The 19,297-nt window shown below is 40.3% G+C and overlaps 1 protein-coding gene across 2 annotated transcripts in view; it reads right to left on the bottom strand.

Moving 5' to 3' along the window:
• Gpc6 (glypican 6) overlaps nt 1–19,297 on the bottom strand; it is a 991,863-nt gene that overhangs the window by 739,541 nt on the left and 233,025 nt on the right. For both annotated transcript variants that reach the window (XM_026783266.1, XM_013349339.2), the window contains exon 2: nt 3,453–3,611. In XM_026783266.1, the coding sequence (XP_026639067.1) occupies nt 3,453–3,611 (159 nt within the window). The remainder of the gene's footprint in view (nt 1–3,452; nt 3,612–19,297) is intronic.

Here is a 19,297-nt window from a genome sequence, read left to right as displayed (position 1 = left end):
GAATCATTCTAGCGAAGGGGTTCAACTACCTACACCATGATGGAATCCAGCTGGCTACATTGGCTAAGGAGGATACACAACAGGCCTCCGGTGAGTCTGTAATGCTGTCTTTGTAATCCTTTAAACTTTGGAACGACTTTGGACAACTGAATGCGGTCTCTGCCCTGTCCAAAACTGTGGCTAGATTACAAGTACACAATTATTGCAATTGTTTTGCTAAAGAAACATCAGCAAAGGGTTGCCAGTGTCTACTCAAAACAAATAAACTAAATATTGATTTCCTACAACACTGCTATTTATAAGATGGATGTAGGTATCAGGTTACAAGCCTGGATGGAAACTTGGCAAGGTCCCTCCCCTCTGGTGGCTCCCAGCTCCTTGGAGAGTTGAACTATATTTAGGTGAGTAATTTTCTTTCTTTCCTTTTTTTTGGGAATTAAAATTAACTCAAACTACTTCTCTTTTTTTCCTGAAAATTATTTCTTCTTTCTCCCAACCATAATCAGGACAGGACAGACGGGAGAGAGAGGCATTGCTAACTGGTTGACATCTGAAGATGAGGGTATGGGGCAGAGGAAGCAGAAGACAGTAAACAGGAAGGAACGCTGAGGTATGGACAAACTTGTGACTCTGCACTTGACAGGTGTGTGAGCTTGCATTTCAGCTGACCCCTGATGATGAAGCAAACATCTCAGAATGTGAAAAAAGAGGCCATGTGTTGTCTCCAACACCATTGCCAAGCTCAGAAGGCTTCATAAGGGGACCCAAACAAAGCCATCACATAGCCACAGTGAAGACTTAGACAGAAATGCAAACTGGCCAGACCTAGTGGTCACTGAACACGGGATTCTACCTACATGGTGACTGCCTAGACAAGGACACCACCCTCCTTGATGACATTTTTACATAATCTTGTTGATTGTTTTGGAACTTCTGAGGTGTGTGGCAGACCAAGTTCAGAGGTAAGGGAATAAAGTTGTGAACATGGCTAAGTACCCTGGGCTGGTTCATGCGTATGATTTTCACTTATGAAGAGGAACAGAAATGTAGGCTTACTGACATAGCATGTTGAAAGTAGCGTTGTTGAGCTCTTTACTAATTTTATCACTAAAGAAAAATATCTACCCAGATAATTATCTGCCAAAGAATACAATTTCTATACGTGGCAAAGTATATTTCTTGTCCTTCCGATATTAGGTTAATGGGACTTCAAGCAAAACCTGAAGTTTTGCAAAGCTTTGGAAGAAATCAAATGTATCCATGGTTATGTTTCCATTATTTAGTAACTATTTACAGTTATACACAATAGCATCTTCTAAGTATTACCCAGCATATTGATGTGCAATTGAGAAAAATGTACAGTCATAGTAGTATGTGGTGTGGTGTTAATACTAAAATTCTACAGAATCACACCGATAGGATGGATGGAAACCAGGCATTTCTAATACAACACAGAGCTACAATCAGAGACTAACCTGGCAGCCTCTATATGCACTATGGATTAGATCACATATACCACATGCAAGTAAACTTGCTGCTATCCTTAATGAGCAGAGGAATCAACGTTCTGCGATATAAATTAAATGGTAGTTCCCTTTTTATGGAGGAGTATGGATAGCTAAAAAAGGCAGCAACCTATAACTGTGCAGGCTGGACCTCTGACAATGTGGACTATAGGCAAGAACTTGAATGGAAAGTTTTGGATACCAGACTTCAGTAAGAATGCAGAAGGCCTCACCAAATTAAAAGTCTCTAAAACTAACCTAGAAGATGTCCATAGCAACGGTAATCCCGGAGAGCATTAACACAGTTTAAAACCCGCCTGTCTTATAAGCAGGGCTTCTTAATTGAGACAAGTGAGATATAAGATTAACTAATACAATGCCAGAAGTATCTAGCTTAGTCAAGCAGAATAGCTTTCCTTCGCTAAAAAAAAAAAAAAGAAATATAAAATTTTTCATGAAGCTAGTTGCCATCTACTATGTTTTTCTTATGAGAAACACATTTCAGCCTCAGCGTTTTGTCCCAGAATTAACAGCATCATGGCAAAGGACCGCTTTGTAAATGCATTGGAATGGGTTTCCAAACACAAGGCGAGGAGCAGCAGCAGCGGATTCACCCTCAGCTGCTCTCTGCCATCAAGGACAAGACGTCTCCATGTGCAATGATAAATTGTGGGCACCTAAACCCAGAGCCGCCCGAATGCTGCTGGGCTTGTAATCTGTCAATCAAGGGCGACCCCCAAGGACGCCCTCATTAGATTCAAGAGAAAAGCTTCACGGAATCAGACTTCCACAAGGAATCGCTGTCACACATATCCACTGATAACTTTATCCACAGAGCAGGAGAGAAGACAGTGCAGGCGCGGGAACAGCCTCGTAGAGAGGTCGTCGCGCCAGCAGCATGGAAAATGTAACATCCTCATGAGTCCATCCATGCAGCCCCCGCTTTCAGATCATGGAGAAGAAATTCGAAAGGCAACAGTGATACAATAATAGTTTCAAGCAACCATGAAATAGGCTATTTGAAAGAAAAGCATTGGCCAGCCTTTTCTAACCAGATCTGTGGTGCCCTGACTAAGTGGGTGAAGAAAGTGGAAAGGATCTTGCTGGCCTTGGGCTGGGGAACGTGTCCGTCCAGTGGGGACTAAGGAAGTCCTACACAACATGCTAGTCTGCTGCCCGACGAATTGTAGCATAGGTCATGCACTTCTTAGAGCAGTAAGCGCTCTACATCCACTGAAAACATGCCCTAAACTGCCATCCTCATTGAAACTGCTGAAATTCACACGGCAGGGGAGTGTTTTTATAGCCCTGAATAGGAAGTTCAAGCTGAAATGACAGAGATAACTGTCTTCACTCTTGTCCTCTCTAGCACACAGAATAACCTTTATGGAAATATGGAAATGATGGGGCTTTCTTATGATCTGGACATGAAAGGGGGTCGATACCCTTTTTGTGTAACGCATGGCACCTGCTGTATAGAGTGCATCACATTAACGGATGGAAAAATACTAAAATAACACAGTCCGTGTCACGGTCGTGGGGACACGCCTGTCCTCTTAAAAAGTATGTGGTGGTACAAGCAGCTGCAAGAAAAAGGACGTTGCAAATGTACTGTCTCAGTGAAGCACTGGAGACAAGCTAAACCATAAGAAAACTTGAATTAGGATCACGAAACTAAAGAAACATGAGCATCGCGCTGCTGAGGCACGGCATGGGCAGAACCCGAGCACAGCACCCCTTTGGCTCAGGCAGGGTTGACTTTTTCCATGACGATTCCAGAGAACACTACACTGTCAAGGATGTCCGTGTCTTTCCTAAACATAGACAAATTCTACATGTGTTTGAGAGGATATGGAACCATCTCTTGAAAATGCCTTTCCAGGTAGGACAAAAGCCTTGCATAAACACACAGCAGAAACACAGAGAAGGGCAGCGAGCTACACCTACCATCAAATTTCTTGTGCCTTGACACAAACGTAGTTCGCACAAAGTGACTCGTCTCTTCCACAAGGTTCTCAAACTCGAGTTTGCTCTGTTGGCTTAACTTGTCTTCCATTTCTGTGGTGCAGCACGTGTATTCCTGAGGGCAGATGCGGAGGTGCTCCCCTGCAAAGAGAAGAAACCGAACATCTGCATGAAATGTCAAGGATTCTGGGTAGATTCGGGAGACTTTATTCAAATCCTGGGAGCACCTGTCCCCTTTCTTCCCCAGCCATTCTCCTGGACCCAAACTGGACCTCAGCATCCATGTGTTTACCACTCCCAAGGCCTCTGAGACTTAAGTTCAACCTGATATTTGCTGTCTGTCCCCACCACATAACTCACTGCAGGTGTGTGGAAACTCTCAAAACACCTGATTTTTTTTTCTTTTCTTTTCTTTTTCCCTTCCTGTTTTTATTTTAATATTACCAAAGAGCACCGGGTGACAAGAGGCATCAGAGAGTCTTAAGTGTGCTTGTCTTAGAAAATATCAACAAGATGAACAATTCCGAGGCCCATTACCACAGCCTGTTAAGAAACAGGGACAAGGGACAATGGCGAGAGATGACTGGGTGTCCTGCCTGGCTGTCTGTGGGAAGGCAGAGGGGGAAGACAGAGTGTCTTTAATAGTGATATCCTGTGTCAGCTGACATTTCTTGTCAGCTAAAAACTGTTCTGGAAAGAGGAAGCCTTTGATAGGTTTAACTAATTCTGGTATCAGACAGAAATGGAGATGAAAGGGAGAAAGCCCGTACTTTCGGGCAGCCCATGGAGGCCGGGCCATCTCCTTTGACAGCATGGCTTTCTCCAGTGCTATGGCAAGGGCAAGCCTATACTTTGCTGCATGAAATTAAAAGTGCAAAATGTGAATTTCCAATGTACATGGCTCACATTGTGTCAAAAGTGTTTGTCAGAATGTCTAGAAGGAAGAAGCAAAATCAACCCGACATCTTGCTATATAAAACCCAAATCCACTCTCTGACATTCCCCCTAGGGCACTGAAACCAAAAAGGAAAGAGCACTTAATGCTATGACTATTAAATTCACATGTGATGTTTAACAGGATAAATAAAAGTTTCTTGCAGCCCAGGGTGAAGTGTAGAGTGTTTCACACACTGAGAAGCAGTTGGATCCTTAAGTTCCCTATAAAAAACACGACCAGCATGGCATGCTTTCCCAAGTTTATATATTAAAGGTGGAATTTATGTGACTTCTAAGATGGCATGAGACTATTAAAATCACACATAATTTTACAATAAAACCAGAAACCTATCGTCCTTGAGAGAAAGAAAAAAACCATCCAATTCAGGTTCACGGTTCCTCTCGGAGGAATCGGGATCTCATGGAAAGAGATACACTGTGTCACGCCGCGTTTACATTTGCTATAGGCTTCAAGTATTTAGTGACACACTTGGGAACCTGGAACTGGAAATGTAGCAGTTCTGGGGATTGCCTGGACGGAGGGGTGGGGTTAGGAAAGAAGAAAGAAAAACAAGTTTCTCATGATCTCCAAAAGCCAGTCTAGTGCTCACTTTCTCTTACTACCCCAAACCCAGTTCACAAAACTCTAACCTCAGACAAGATGACAAAATGGGCCAGGTAAGGCCACTGTGTTCATCTCATATAAGCATTGAAAAAAATGTCACTTTGCCATCAGAAAAGGAACTAACAGTCTGATATACTTCTATAGTTCCACCTTCTCTCTGCGTCACAATTTCTGCAGCTTTCCTGGCAAGGAAGCAATCTAGAAATCTCTCTCTCTCTCTCTCTCTCTCTCTCTCTCTCTCTCTCTCTCTCTCTCTCTCTCTCTCTCTCTCTCTCTCTCTCTCTCTCTCCCACTTATAAACCAGAAGCTACAGGTCTAAGAACACGCATGCACAAATGTGCACGGGCACTCACGTGCACTCACACACACACATGCAAAAACACAAAAAAATACTAGGAGCTTAGGAAAATTTGTTTTGTTCTGATATCATGTTTGGGTAGGCATACATGAGTACTCTTCATTTAGAGCCCTTTGCCAAATCCAGTCCCATTTCTGTTTCTATGAATCTTGTGAACACAGCTGGGAAAGTTTCAAAGGATAATATTTGGGTTAGAATGAAGTTTTATAATTTCAAATTCAATTATCAGTAGATAAAACGCCATCGACACACCCTAGCTGATGCTGTTCTTTACATAGTTTCAGACTCTATCAACATTAGGATGCTATGAATATAGTTATGATAGAGATCCCACAGCCTGCAATAACAAAATCATTTAATTTTCTATGGTCAAGCTCAAAGGTATTTCTCCCTATGAAGAAAGTAGATCTAACACAGGCTATGGAAACGTTTCCCAGCTTGAGTAATTTGAGCCCCAAGGAATATATAATAGTGGTGATTTCAAAGTTACAAATTATAAAGGGAGAAAAAGTGGTCTTGGAAAAGATTTTTCAATCACATTCCTTTATCAAATTGCCTTAGATGGTCTATACCATATGTGATATATAATTAGACATATTATTTCTTTCACCTGGAGTGTGGCTAGACACATCAGGGCATGCTAAGGATAATGGAAATTAGCATAAGAAGCCACAAATAAAGAAAATCAACAGTAAAAACTGTAAGTATGCACACACTCATCAACCACTGGTTGACAGATTGTATGGGAAAATGACCATGATGGGTTCATGGTCACAAGATCTAACACAAGCACAAAGAAGAGGGAAGACATAAGCTGATACTTCTTCAGGGAGTTAACGTCAGTGCATTGTTGAATTTTTTGGCACTAGAAATCTTAAAGTAAATAAGCCAATATTTATATGTGGAAAAGAGATCTCCAACAAGAAGCTGCAAAATGAATTCAAGGACATAAAAAAAGACCTTACGTTGTCCTCTGTATTCCAAGAAATAATAGATGAGACTGTTCTTCCCTCTCCATGTCCCCTTCAATTATGTCAAGTTTTACAATATCTTTTCCCCAAAGTCTGCCCAGATGTTCATTTCCACCCCCAAGATGCCACGGTGACAGCAGAAATTTAATTCTGCCAAATCCCACTCCCTCCAAACAAGGCCCCGGGTCTGAAAACTGCCAAAATTAGACTTGGTGAGTGGCACAGTGGTTAAGGGCAGCAGACAGCAGGACCTCATTAGCCAAGTGAGCCAGCCTCTGCAGCTCCGCTACCGTAAACTGAACGACCTCACAAGTGACAACCTGCGGACCTCAGAGTGTGAGTCCCAAACTAACAACAGAAATGGCTTGCCAGGAAGGAGCAGCAGAGCAGATTCCAGAAAACCACATTGTGCCATTTCCTAGAAATGGAGAACCCTAAGAAACATGACTACAAATTCCCTTCCAGGGGGCAGGATATTAGAAGTTACAAGGTTTAAAGATAGCAAGAGCTACAGAGTGCTTGATTCCTAAACTTCTACATTCTGATGGAAGGGTAGCATTTGTTTTGGATTTGGCCGTCTTCAGACTCTGTGTAGATTCTCTCACTGTTTACCCCTGAAATCCAGCGAATTTCAATATATGTTAGAGAGGCATGGGCACATGTCATTTGCAGTGTCTGCATATATAACTATTTACTTTGATTACCTGGGTAAATCATCTAAGGAAACATAAGGTATTATAGAAGTTAAGGCTTTGCTAGTGCTTCTTATAGGCAAGAGAGTTTGTTGAGGTTAACATACCTGGGTTGATTAAGTCTTCTAAAATTCCTGCATATGACAATCAAGAGTGGCCAAGCAAAAGAAATTAGCACTTTTCAAAATAATAGGTTCCAATATGCTTCTATAAATTTAAGTTTGCTAAACATCCACACAGGTACATTTTGAAAACTTTTTCACTCTTAAGATTTATTATAAATGACCTTTCCTATCTTTAAAGAAAGCTATTGTTTAGGGACATTGATCAACATCGCAATAAAAATTGTTTCTCACAAGTTTAGAAAACTGAATTGATATTCTACATTTGAGGGTCTTATCCAAATTACCTCTTATTGCTATTGTCCTTTGATGTTATATTCCTGGTAAGGGCTTTAAATGCTAATTCATAAGTTTCTAAAAATTTCACTAAAATGGTGTGGGAGGTCCTTCTATTTATGGGTTGCTTTTATTAATTAATGAATAAATAAACTAGCTTAGCCAATAGCAAGGTGGAAAGGAGGTGAAGTCAGAAAGAAGCCATGAAGATGCTGCCTGATACAGATGTACTGAAATTCTGCTGGTAGGCCACGACCTCATGGTGATGCACAGATTAATGGAGATGAGTTAAATTAAGAGGTAAGAGTTAGCCAATAAGAAGCTAGAGGTAATGGGCCAAGCAGTGATTTAAATAATACAGATTCTGTGTGGTTATTTCGGGGCTGAGCTGCTGAGAAGCTGGGTACTAACTAGCAGACTCCTACAACACTAAAAAATTTACAAATGTAATCTTTTAAAAATACAACCAAGAAGTTGATTGTTTAATTTGATTCCCAGAATTACACATGGAGAATTTCCAACACACGACACTGGACGATGCAGATGAACCGGCATAGACCGATTGTCTCTATACTGTTGAGTTTTCTATGTAGAACTGACCTGATGACAGCAGAAATTCCCTCAGAGTGATGAAAGAACAAGCCTTAAGGGACATGGGAATGTGCAGTGCACGAGGTAAGCAGGATGGAGGACAGACATTCCTCCCATTGTGACATCTAACTGGCTCTCTATGTTATGAAATTGTTACATTGCTAATACATTGTTCATGTTAAACACTCATATGCAAACACCTTGTAGAGTATGTCTCAGAATGATTTTTAAAAATAATGTCAAAAACATCTCAGCAGAAAGTTTTCAATGTTTCAACATAGGTAACTTTCTACAGAAAGCAATTCAGCAAGATTACAGTTGCATGTTACAGGGCCAACAATAAAAACATAATACTATGATTCCATGAGCTGAAGTTCATTAATAAGAAACTCTGTAAACACACCAATCTATAGCAAGGCTCACTAGAGCACAGTAACAAACTTACAATGGCGCAATGGGATATTTTAAATTTATAAAAAGATGCTGATGTCTGTAGGAAAAGAGGCAAAAAGCACATGTTGGAGGTAGGTTATGTTTTCAGACTCAGACATATTATATTCCACTCTATGGCATTAAATCTTTGCATAGCAGAGCTTTCCCTTGCCATTTAGTTCAGAAAGAGCAAAGGGAGATTATATTGGAGCCTAAATGAGCATCGTGGCATCCAGCTTCATCTTGCATTGGAAAGCGTCGGTGTACACTTGTTTTACTACTAAATAACAAGTACTAACTGAATACAGATAGTTTCGAATGTATTGTGATTTCAATGGCTTTTGAGTACATTAGAGGGTTCACACTGTACTTGGACAGGATAATAAATGAAATGCTACATGTTTCTCTGACCTTAGGTGTCATGGACAGACTACTGAGCTACTGGAATAGTTATGTTAGTGTAGCTTGACTGCAGAACTTGGAATTCAAAATCCAAACAAGAAGCTAGGAGCTGATGCAAGGCATTGTGAGGATGCAATTAACATCTGCAACCAGCTGCTCTTAAGAAGGACATCAAGATGAATGATGTGAGAGTCTGAGCTGATCCTGGGAATGGGCTGTCAGAGCAACAGGAGGTGTCATTGAGAAAACTTGTTTTCCTCAAGCTTCCAGCCATGGCTCTTGCCTCGGTGTTCTGGTGGGCATGTTGTCCTGCAGAGCATGAGCTTGCTGACCTGGGTTCTGATTTCACACAAGACAATCCTTCAAAGTAACCCAAGGCATACAACTTGCTTGCATATTTGTACACGCATGTGTAGTGTTAGATACTATTGATTCTGACTTTCTGAAGAGCTTCCATACATGCACAGAGGGTTCTGTAGAAGAGGATTAGAACCCTCGGCATGTTCTTCACTGACTCAGTTTTCCCCAGTGGTGATGACTTCAATTGCCTAAAATTATTATGAATTTAACCCAAGGCTTAAGAACATGGAAGTTATTGTTTTTCCTTTCTGAGTAAATCAAAAGTGATATCTGAGGGATTAAAAATAAAGTCAGTGTTGTGTTATCAAATATTACCCATTAGCTCCACAGATTTTTAAATTATGGGGTTTGATTTAAAAGCAATATACATCCCAACATAATTTCCAAATTACCCAAATTGCCATAGTATAAATATTTCCAATGTAGCTGGTTTCTAGCAACCATAATGATGTTCCCAGATGGCAGCTTGAGCAGGGTGTGCAGTAGCATCTATTATAGAACTCAGGTCCAGCAGGCCTGGGGAATATGATTGTCAGTCAGTAGAACATGCAGAGAAGATTGAGTTGTGTGTTTCCCTTCTTCTGTGTTAATATGATTTACTTATTATTGTATACAATATAGTTGTTTGTGTTTCAATTTGGTAAGTGTTAGGTTTGTTTTGCATATTTGAAGGAGGCTGTCATTATATTCACAGACTGGCTTTTCTCATTACATAGCTATGCAGCCCAGACGAAGTCTCCATACATCCACTCCTCTGCCTCTGCTTCCATTGTGTACATTTAGTAATCACTATGCTTAAAGGAAATTCACTAAGTAACTGATGATCTGAACATACTTCTCCAAAGCTGGCTATAGCATCACCAGCAAACCAACAAATGGAGCTAAAGGTGATGTGTGTGGTTGCTGCCTGTCTGGCTCTTCCCAGTTCATAAGCCTTGCCTCCAATGACAAAGCTCATAGACTACAAATATCTGTCACTTTCACCATCTTCGTAAAGACCTATGTTTGAAACACTCATTTACCCCAAGGGAAAATTGGTTTGTAATCATTGACAACTGTCAATTGTCTTAGACATATGGGAGCGGTAGACTTGTATAGTTGGTTTCAGAATGGCAGACAAAGGGAACCTAGGATGCCCTTCGATGGTCACCATCGGCCATAGCAGGGCACTTATTGAGCAAGAGAAACTGGGGTGACAAATAATTTCTGGAGTGGCTACTGTCCCAAGACAGAGGCTCTTCCTTGCTGCTAAAGTTGTACGCCATTGAAAGTGCCTTAGACCATAGACATCAGTCTCCTCGCTGCTGCCATACCCACTGATTCCCTCACTCTAATCGCTCCTGGATGGTTTTGTCAGAATTCCCAGAAGAAATCTAAGCTGAGGATACAGCTTAGCCATATACTGATAATTTAGCACGGAAGAAGGCCCAGGTCTACTCAGCATTACAAGAAGACAAACATCAAATCAAAACAAAAACAACAATCTACTTACTGGAAGGCATGTGATTCTTATTAATTAATTCATTCATTCATTTTTAAGTAGGCACACAATACACAAGTAACTAGACAGCTACTATATTTAGTATTAAGAGATACAGAGAGATCTTATAGTTAAGAATCCCAGTAAAATGCAGACAACTATACCCATGCTAAGTCTTTCCTTATAAGTACAGGTTGTATGAGAAGACATATCTGCATCCCTATCAATCTCCCAGACACAGATGAACATAGAGGAATATATTACTTCCATGGGCTTTATGATGGTATCTTTGTTATTTGATCTCTAGTCAAGAAGTAGCAATATTGGTTATATATCTGCAGGCTGCAATTCCAGCTGGAGCTATGCTTGTTCTAGTCACCCTAACATCTTTTAAAAGACAGGAAATGAAATCTTTTAGCAGGGAGCCAACAACAATTAAGCTTTAAAACAAAAAACATTTCAGAGTTCATCATACAAATAAGTGAAATTCTTGGAACCTTCTGCTGCAGTCACTTGTATTATGTATGTATTAGGTTGCATTATACAATGCATTTCTTATGGTAATTTTTGGTAAAAGATCTGAAAGATGCAAATTAAAGTGAGGTGATATGCAGACAGCTACAGAGAGGAAAGAGTAAAGGCCATACAGAACAATGCAGGTCCACAAACCAGAAATAGTGATGCTCACTCAGATAGGTTTAGAAGACTTTGTATGGCTCTTCATCCATTAAAAAAAAAAAGAAGTATCTATGAAGTTATGCTAAAACCTTCCCTTGCTTTCCAAAAAGTATTTACATAAGTTAAGCTTCCACATTTCAAAAACACTTTCTCTCAATGTTCTGAAGAGAGGCTCCTGACCAGCCCTTAACAGGAATTTTAAGTAGCATTCATTAGGATGCTGCAAACTTCAGAGCTCCTCAGACACCTGGACCCTTACCTTAGGGCTGCCCAGATTTCATATTCAGGTGTTCAAAGATGCCATTAATCCTGCAGAGTGAATGACAGCTCCTCTACATTTCTCCTCTTGCCAGATTTCATCTTTATGAACCATCCTGGCAAGATCTAGTTAACCTTCTTCAAATCTTCTTGCCAAACACAAGCGAGCCATAATTCTCCGGCTCCCTTAACCTTCTGTAACTCCACTGACCAAGATGCTGACTTATTTCTTTTGCTTTCTGTGACCCACACTGCATCCATCAAACCGACTGCTTCCTACAAATCCACCCACGGATGATGATCAATTTTGAGTTTATTGCTTCTGTAATCCCTCACTCATCTTTGCTTACTCAAAGTTACCATTTCTGCAATTGAATTTGGTGATCCTGTGGTGATAGACAATAAACCAATTTACAAAGTGCTTGTTTTTGACCTTGATAAAAGTAGATCAGCATTCCTACTAAATTATATGACAGCTCACTTGAAAACTTAGGATTTACTGCCCCAAGCTCAGTAGCCATAAAGCAGTTCACAGACGGATTCAGTGCAGGGGCCAAGTCTAGGTGAGAGTGATTAAGAACCTAATCAAACTGAACTGCATGTAAGCTTTTATGAAAAATTATTTTCTCCTCTCTAAAATACTGCAGTTTCAGTGGGCATCTGTAACACCACGACTGCAACACTGATGGTATCACACAGAGGAAAGCCATAAAAGACAGAGGGGCTGGAAATGTCACAAGATCTATAGTGCAGTCTACAAGTGTATATTTCAGTAATCGTCTACCTCGATGACAATGAAACTCCATAATATCCAACCTTTTACAACTCATAGAGTCATTAATTTATAATAATTGCTTTAATCCCCACTATTCCTCGAAGATGGATACCCATAGAAAAACAGCATCAGCCCCTACTTCACTGATGACTGATGGGAGACCTCCGCGAAGGAGACAGCCCTCATCCCTAGGCATTTCTTCTTCAATTAATAAAGGGCAAGAGGTGGCTTTCTGAAACTTGTGTACAGGGACCTTGATCTTTCAAATGACAGTGCTGCAAACGCTGTAATAAATTAAGCATCCTCTCCAACCAGGGGCTTTCAAATGTTCCCAGTTGGAAGGCAGCACCGGAGTCCAGCAGTGTCGTTAACACATTGGTATAATTAAACCTCAGCTGTAATTTTTTTTTGAACACAGAGGAGTAAAGACCCTCAGGAAAGACAAGACCAACCACCCCCTTAAAATAAAAGCACACATTCCACACAGTTTAATGGAAATGAATATCTCAATTAAATGTTAAAACTACACTAAAGACAGAAGATCAAAAAATCAATATGAATTTTTAAAATGCTCAAATAATCTTAAGAGAACTCCACCAGTGGCAGCAAAAATACATAAGGCTGTTTCTTCATCATCCCACTGCTTCTCTGTGAGCAATGTGGTTTTAAACAATGACTATCCAGGGGGCACATTGACAGCTATACAGATTATACAATGCTACTGTAAACTGGATGTACCCCTGCAGGATCCCAATACTCAAGCAAATATATTAAATAACTAAATGAATCAATATGGATTAAATTACAAGAACTCTTAATCCACTAGATAGGCTTTTCAAAGTTAGGCATCACTGCAAAAGTTTTGAGCTAAGGCTGCGTTTTAATGTAGGGATCGAGTGAGACGCCGTATTTCTTAGGGGGAAAGCTGTTTCAGAAAAACTAAGTTTAGCCCAGTTAAGTGCACTCCTTATGGTCATGGGAAGGTTCACTGTTTATGGTAAAACTTCCTACATCATGTTACTGACTCAGGAGAAGGGAAAACATACAAGAAATACATTAAAGAAAATCATATTCAAAGAATTTAATGGAACAATTAAACTCAAGCTAAATTTTATGTGCAGGGTCTACGATATGGGTGTCTATTATACCCTCAGGATTCCTAAGTGTTTTCTTGAGTTTAAGTATTCAGAAATCCCACCTGACCTCCTCTAAGTTTAAATAATGGTTCTGGAAGAAGCATACCAAAAAATACCTCTACCAATTTCCTCTGTAAAGATTATGGTACCACCACAACATAACCAAAACCACCCACCTATAAATTCACTCTACTCTTCAGTTTAATGCACCATTAATCATACCCTTTTATGGGAATATCTAAGTTTCAATTCATCTCTTACCACTGTGCTTAAATATTCTGCCATACAGAATACTGAGAGCCCTGAATGGTACACTCAGTTTTATCTTAGACCTTACTCAGAGGGCTATTCTAGCTGGTAAGAAACCATGAGCCCTCTCTTATACATTCTCCTTTCATTGTATCTCTTCAATTCTCACTTACACATCTCTTCAGGACGTTGGGTGAACTTCCAGGATCTAGAGTCGAGATTCCGATACGACCGGCCCCTGCCATGTGCCATACGCGGCACAGTGCCTTCAATTCACATCTCACTGAGCTTCGATGTGTCCATCTTTCTGGGGAAAGCAGATCTACTGGAGAACCGATTTCTAAGTCAGTCCCCAACTGTGTTCTCATACTTAGCTCAGAACTTCGCATATAATAACTTTTTATATGTTTTGGTTCACAAATAAAGGAAACTAAATCAATACAATAATGTAAGTAATGGACACCCATTACATGAATTCAATGACATTATTAGGTTCACCTTGAAGCAGTCATAAAGACCATTGTTAAACTATTGCCATAGCCAGGGAAAGGCAGCGATGCTAGAGAGGACTCCATGAATTCTGCTGTACAGACTGGGTTGATGGTGATTTTAAAATATGCTGCCACTCAAACTACCTTTTATGAAAATGTATTTAATCTCTCCACTTACATCATTTTACAAAAAGCTTTTTCTAATGCCACTACCATATACATAATTATTAAATGAATGTAATCCCACAAAGACATTATAAGGTAAAATATAAAAGCATGCCATTAAAATAATATCCATGCTAATAAATAGATATCTGCACCAAAAATTGGGGGGACTGAAAGAAAAGCTAGAGGTTTGGTCTCTGAAGAAAGAAAACACACAGCTACATACAGCATAGGAAAGACACACTGGATCGACACTTTAAATATCACAAACTGCACAGATCCTGTCTCAGAAAGTTCAGCATTTCTGAAAATACGGCAACATGTTGAAAATGCAAAAAACATGACAAACACATTTTTTTCTCAAAAATAATATTATAGTACCATCCCTAGGCAGTTAAAACTATATTATTATTGCATAAGAGTATTCTCTGTTAGTCACCAAATAGACAGGTTCTAGGGTAAATACACCTTGAACGGAATACATGTTGGCACAAGGCGAGGGTTGCTTAAGAGTCTCCAAAGAGGTTGCGTTTCCCTTTTGCTGGAGGGTTGCATTCATGGCAGGGCGGTATACAAACAACAGTAACTACTTAATAATGACAAGGTATAGAAGGATCTAGAAGATATGTATGCCATGAAGATAAGCAGACTAACTAAACATAATACCCTTTGAAATTCTCGAATAACAATGTTGCTTGTCGTTGAGATATTAGCTACTGGTCTATAGCCATTGGATGTTGATTCACAAAAGTCAGCCCATTCATCTTTTCCTGCCTTGACCAATATTGGCTCGTGATGCTTTATGAATGCAGCTGTAATGTATACAATAATCAATTATCGTGGAAAATTCAGCATAGCCTCCAGTTGGAAAAGCTCATTGATTAACACGAAGCTCCACAATCCCCACACCTCCTTCTACTTTGAGCTTCAGGAGAGATAATCAGGAAAGAAAAATGGCTGCAGAATAGAGCAAAACCAGCATCCAGATCACACCACCATGAATTGCATGGAGAAATTCCCAGAAAGGGAGTCAAGAGTCAGAGGTGAGTGAGCCTGAACGAATGTGCTGGCAGGCTCGCTCCTGGAAGCTGCTCCAATTCACTGGCACTCACCTTCATTCTCTTTTCTGACACAAAATTGGGCTTTGAGAGCACATTTTGGGGCAAGAATCATTAGCTTACCTGTTGTGGGAGGGGGAGGGGTGAGTGTTAAACCCTCTCCCTAGTGTACTGTGGAGGGAAAAATGCTAAGGTAAGGACTGACCTCAGCACTATTTACTCCAAATGGCTGATTTGGGCAAGTTTGGCGTATGCATCCTGTGGAGAATCAGAAAAAAAGTCTCTTTTCTTCTGCCTCCAAATTAATTTTCGTTTTCATAGCTCTCCCATTATAGGAGAAAATGTTTGTGACACGGAATGGAGGATTCTAGCCAGGATTGCAGCTCCCATAAAATCAATTCCCAAACTAAATCTGTTAGAATACAGGATTGCAGCCCCCATAAAATCAATTCCCAAACTAAATCTGATAGGATACCCTATCCACTTGTACCCAAAATTCACAGGTACCTTTCACTATTCAGAAGAGTCTAGGGCACTCATGAAAAAAACTGACCTTTAAATGCTCAGGAGGAGAACCTGTACGAAAGGAACGTGTTTGGCTGCCATATTTTAGCTAAATTTGTAACTTCACATGGAGAGTGTTGTTTAGGTGATGCTTTGGTTGCTTCGTGTAATCAAAACAGAATTCATGCTACCTATTGGAGAAAAATAACACACAGATTTGGGGGCTCGAAAACGTCCAGGGATCCCATTCTTGACAACGAATTGACCAAGCCAGCACTGACAGCGCCAGGCAGTTCACGAAGTCCCTGCTCAGAGGTGCAAGCCTCAGAGGACACAGGAGACTCAAAGTGAAATCTCCACAGACTGCTCAGCAACCGGTTGCCTAGGTCTGCTCTGTGCTGTGCCAGCCACAGTGGAACTCAAGAGTGCAGTACTGAGCATGGGGACATCTTTGACAGGAGCAGGAAGATTCCTCTCAGCAAAACAGGCAAACTTAAGTGTGTGCATCTTCCATACCATCCGAGACTCAATCACAGGAAGTCCCACACATTAATGGAAAGAATTGGAAAACATCAGGGAGAGAGTTGTAACTGATAGGGGCTCATACTGGGCGACGCTGGCAAAGTGGACTTTATACAATGATTTGCCTGTCGCTAGACAGGATAAATTGACTTAATGTGTATGAATTACTTAGACAGGGAGCCATTGCCAGAGCTGCAATGATTGATACAAGGGTCCCGCGACGGGTACAGAAAAATACACCATTCCAACTACAAAAGCAAAGCAAAACAAACAAAATACACCGAAGTAGTAATACATTCTATTTCCTATCATTTCTTCTTTTTTAACAAATGCATTTATATTGTCGCCTTATTTATGTGTCGGTACTTTACATATGTTGTGGCTGTCCTTCCTTTCTATTCAAGGTCAGTACAATGTTTTCACTGCTATGTATCAGTCCAGTAAACTCCTGGACGGCTCTCCTCATCCATAATTTACTCGTTTTCCCCTTTATCCATTCTCTCATTTCACTGCTTAATAATTAATCCATAGTACTCTAAACACAATACCAACCACATGATGTCCAATCAGTGCCTTAATGCCAGCAGCTCTGAACAATGTTAGGAAGCAGACAGGCATCTTCCCCCTGGATGGTGAGGCTGAGCTTCCTGCCCAGGCACATCTCCTTTTAGCTTAGTTTCTAAATAATGACAGAACTAAATCTCCAAGTGAAGACAACTCAACAGGAAGGCTTCTGGACAAGGAAGGGAATGGAAAATGTGGAAACAAAAGACCTAGAGGACATATACACCCCAACTGATGTGGAAATGTGACAAAAAGTTAGGCAGTATAATGTAACAAATATTAAGTATTTGAGCACAAAATTTGGGGTTCCCCATATAGGAATGACAAGTCAAATGAGTGCACTATGGTAATAGGGGAGTAGGCTTCAACATGGCTTCTCATCGTTAAACAGAACTTTCAAACTAAAGTGAGTGAGGAAAGTTCAAAGCAAAACTACAGAAATTTCCTATCAGAAGTACAAATAGTCAATAAAGACGCATCTTTTAAAAATTGTTAAGCATCTTCACTCATCTGGCACATGCAATTCAAACACCTTTGAGATCGCTTCTCACCCAGGCAGAATGGTACCACTTCTGTAGCCATTCAGAACTCAGTATGAAGAGACTCTTAGTGAAAGATGGGATTATCCTCCGATCCAACTATGGAAATTGGGGTACGTATTCAAGGGGCTCTAAGATACAGCACAATGGTATCTCGGCATCCGTGTTCACTGTCATATTACTCATAATACATAAAAAGCAGAAACAGGAGGGGTTTCCATGAAAAGATGAATCTATGGATATGTCATTCATCACTTTTAATTGTTTAAGCATAAATAAATTGCCCAAAGACAATAATTGGATACGATGCCCCATAGAATCAGAAAACCTGAACACTGCCTGGTTTTCTATGGGAGAAATAGAGCAACCATTCTGAGTTCTTGCAAGGTATCCAGAAGCTGTCCTAAATATACATCTAAAGTGAAGTAAAACACAGTATAAAGCGATAATTGACACTCTTTTAAGATTGTTAAAAAAAAAACACTAGTCTTTTGATGAGCATATACAGTGCTTGAACAAGTTAGAATATCAAAAAGAAAATTCATGGAAAAACCTGACGGGTGATAAAATGCCTTTTCCTCTTCTCAACATTTGAAGTAGGTCTGTTATTAATAGAGGGCTGCAAATATATCTCAAGCATGCTATTATATTTAAAAAAACATAGCAAGGCAAGGTACCTTATACTACTGTGGAGCCGGACAGAGTCACGTGTCAAATGCACCCTTCCCACCAACATTTCCACATAACTGTGTTTGATGTATTATCTCAGGAGCTGTCATAATCTGTTAGCATTGTCCAGGAGCGATCACACAGTACGAAAGGCCATGGCGGCCCATGGGACTTCATCTTTCAGAAATAATGTAAGCATAGTGTACGGTCTAAAGCAGACACAGCAGTGGTAAAGACAGAAGTCCGTCAGGCTCCGGGAGGGTCCAGCAGTGTGTACAAATGGCTGCCAACTAAGGACAAGCAAGCTGTGCAATAGCTGTAGGTGTAAAACAAGTCCTGCGGGAGAGCACAGGGCTGCCTCGCTAAGGACTGGTGATGCCCACATTCCATAGCTTCACAAAGAACAGTGCTCTCCCGGCACTAGGAAAATTCCTTTCAGTGTTTGGACCAGCTTCACATTTGAAAAATTCTTCCCCTGGGGTTAAATCATGGACTTGGGAAAAAAAAAAAAACTGTTTCTATAAAGAAAGTACAGTATCATTCCAGCTTAGGTTAGGACCCAGAAAATAGATTCTTTTGGAAAATTCTTACAGCCTTTTAAATGAAATGCTTGATAATAGGTGAGCCTCCTAAGAGCCGCATCTTCTCAGAAAGTCTCCACTAAATTCCTTTAAATTTCATGCCTTAGGATATCTAACTTACATTTACATTCAATAGAAATGGCAAACAAATTGGGAGAATTTTGATATTCTATATGGAAGACAATGTAAAGGTGAATTCATGTGGTCTCAAACAATACAGAAAACATATCTGGTCCAGCCCATCATATTCCACAATAGAGGTACATAGAGACTTGGCACCATGGCATTAAGTCCTAGTTATGTATGTAGATTCATTACATACATGCAAGTAAGAACATGAAGACATGGAAGAACAAAAAATTATCAATAAAGGCAATAAAGAAAACAACGGTG

This window comes from Microtus ochrogaster, chromosome 17, assembly GCF_000317375.1.
Source record: "Microtus ochrogaster isolate Prairie Vole_2 chromosome 17, MicOch1.0, whole genome shotgun sequence".
Lineage (NCBI taxonomy): Eukaryota > Metazoa > Chordata > Mammalia > Rodentia > Cricetidae > Microtus > Microtus ochrogaster.
This window is presented reverse-complemented; position numbering and strand designations above follow the sequence as displayed.